At 49.8% G+C, this 2,500-nt stretch overlaps 1 protein-coding gene across 1 annotated transcript in view; it reads right to left on the bottom strand.

Moving 5' to 3' along the window:
* The window catches only part of Pgd (phosphogluconate dehydrogenase), a 19,350-nt gene that overhangs the window by 464 nt on the left and 16,386 nt on the right, over positions 1-2,500 (bottom strand). The window contains exon 10 of the mRNA XM_080265558.1: positions 999-1,221. Within this exon, the coding sequence (XP_080121684.1) occupies positions 999-1,221 (223 nt within the window). The remainder of the gene's footprint in view (positions 1-998; positions 1,222-2,500) is intronic.

A 2,500-nucleotide genomic window follows, 5' to 3' on the forward strand; every position in this document is an offset into this window, starting at 1 on the left:
TTTCTCTATCTACCTATTGCCAGACGCCTTAATCCCATAAGGGGTGGCCACAAACAAACTGCCTCCATGTCACCCTGTCCAATGCCATTTCACTGCCTTCCTCCCAGCTCACACACTCTTCTCTCATATACCTCTCCTCTCCATCCCTCCATCTCATCCTTTGCCTCCCCCTCCCTCTTCCCCCCTCCACCTCACTCACATACACTCTCTTCGTCAGTCTTTCACCCTCCATCCTCTCCACATGGCCAAACCACCTCAGTGTGTTCCTCCTAACGCTTCCTATCACATCCACATCAACACCACAACGCTCCTTTATATCCTCATTTGTCAGCCTGTCTCTCCATGTAACTCCACATACACCTCACTCACATACACTCTCCTCATCAGTCTCTCACCCTCCATCCTTTCCACATGGCCAAACCACCTCAGTGTGTTCCTCATAACGCTTCCTATCACATCCACATCCACACCACAACGCTCCTTTATATCCTCATTCGTCAGCCTGTCTCTCCATGTAACTCCACAGGCTCCTCTTAAATAACTCATTTCCACTGCTCTCACTCTTGACTTGTGTCCTTCCAACAACGTCCAAAGTCAAGTATTTCTCCTATAAGTGGTGGCCATAAATAATTTATCTATCTATCTATACCCCAGTGTCCTAATCCCACAACGGGTGGCCATAGACAAAACGCCCCCAAGTCGCTCTGTCACCCACCATATGACTGCTCTCCCCCCAACTCACTCCCCCCTCCCTTATATACCTCTCAACTCCATCCCTCCACCTCATCCTCGGTCTCCCCCTCCCTCTCCCTCCCTCCACTTTACCTACATACACCATCTTAGTCAGTCTTTCATTCTCCATTCTCTCCACATGTCGAATAATACTTTAACCATTTATCTATCTATCTATCTATCTATTGCCAGACACCTTGATCCTGTAAGGGGTAGCCACAAACAAATCACCTCCATGCTGCCCTGTAACCCTTTCAATAAAATACCTGAATCAGATTGGCCGGCAGGACGCTGGACCGATAGCCGTCGTAGAAGGTGAGGGCGGCGGCGAGGGCGGGCACGGGCACCCCCAGCTCCACCCCCTTGCCCACCACTGCCCGCCACCCCGCCTGGCACCGGCCCACAGCAGCACGGAAGAAGTCATCGAGGAGGAGGTTGGTGAGGTCACGGTTCTGGTCGAAGGCGTCTTTGATCTTGCCCAGGAACACACTGAGGGAGGACGAGTTAATTATCTATCTATCTATATTTACTATCTATCTATCTATCTATATTTACCATCTATCTATCTGCCTATCTATCTATTGCCACATGCCTTAATCCTGTGGCCACAAACAAATCGCCTCCACGTCGCCCTGTCCCCTGCCATTTCATTTCCCTGCTCCCAGCTCACACACCCCTCTCCCACATACCTCTCCACTCCATCCCTCCACCTCACATTAATCTATTCTATCTATCTACCTAACCCAGGAACACACTGATGAAGGAGGAGTAAATCAGAACACATTTATCTATCTATCTATCTACCCAGGAATACATTAATCTATTCTATCTATCTATCTTGCCCAGGAAAATGCTGAAGGAGGACAAGTAACTTAATGTATGGATCAGGAATATATTACCTATTCACTACGATGTATAATATCGAGTGTATATAATCAGGCGTATTAACCCGTGCACTGCAAAAAAAAGAAAGGAGTTTTATTTTTTTTAGTTTTTGCTATTATTAACTTTACGATAAACATCCAGGGCATCTGCGGGTGGAAAAAAATAATCTCTCCATCTTTGCATAGGGCCGTGTGTAAGTTTACGTAAAGGAGTAGTGAGAAAATGGAAAAAAACAGGGGTAGGTGTTTCGTTGATAATAAACGTAAAGATAAACATTCAGGCTCCAGGCTCCTACACGCCTCATGGGGCAACGTAGGATTGGATGATGGATGGATGGATTATTATTATTATTATTATTATTATCCAGGGCAACTGATACCCCTCCTGCCACTCCGCCTCACCTCCCACCAATACCCCTCCCCTCCTGCCCCTCCAATACCCCTCCTCTCCCACCAATACCCCTCCCCTCCTAATACCCCTCCTCCCCCACCAATACTCCTCCCCTCCTAATACTCCTCCTCTCCCACCAACACCCCTCCCCTCCTAATACCCCTTCTCCCCCACCAATACCCCTCCCCTCCTAATACCCCTCCTCCCCCACCAATACCCCTCCCCTCCTAATACCCCTCCTCTCCCACCAACACCCCTCCCCTCCTAATACCCCTCCTCCCCCACCAATACCCCTCCCCTCCTAATACCCCTCCTCCCCCACCAATACCCCTCCCTTCCTAATACCCCTCCTCCCCCACCAATACCCCTCCCCTCCTAATACCCCTCCTCCCCCACCAATACCCCTCCCACTCTGCCTCACCTCCCACCAATACCCCTCCCCTCCTAATACCCCTCCTCCCCCACCAATACCCCTCCTCCGCCACCAATACCC

Source organism: Coenobita brevimanus, chromosome 15 (assembly GCF_032717465.1).
Source record: "Coenobita brevimanus isolate Jiangsu-jjx chromosome 15, ASM3271746v2, whole genome shotgun sequence".
NCBI classification, from domain to species: domain Eukaryota; kingdom Metazoa; phylum Arthropoda; class Malacostraca; order Decapoda; family Coenobitidae; genus Coenobita; species Coenobita brevimanus.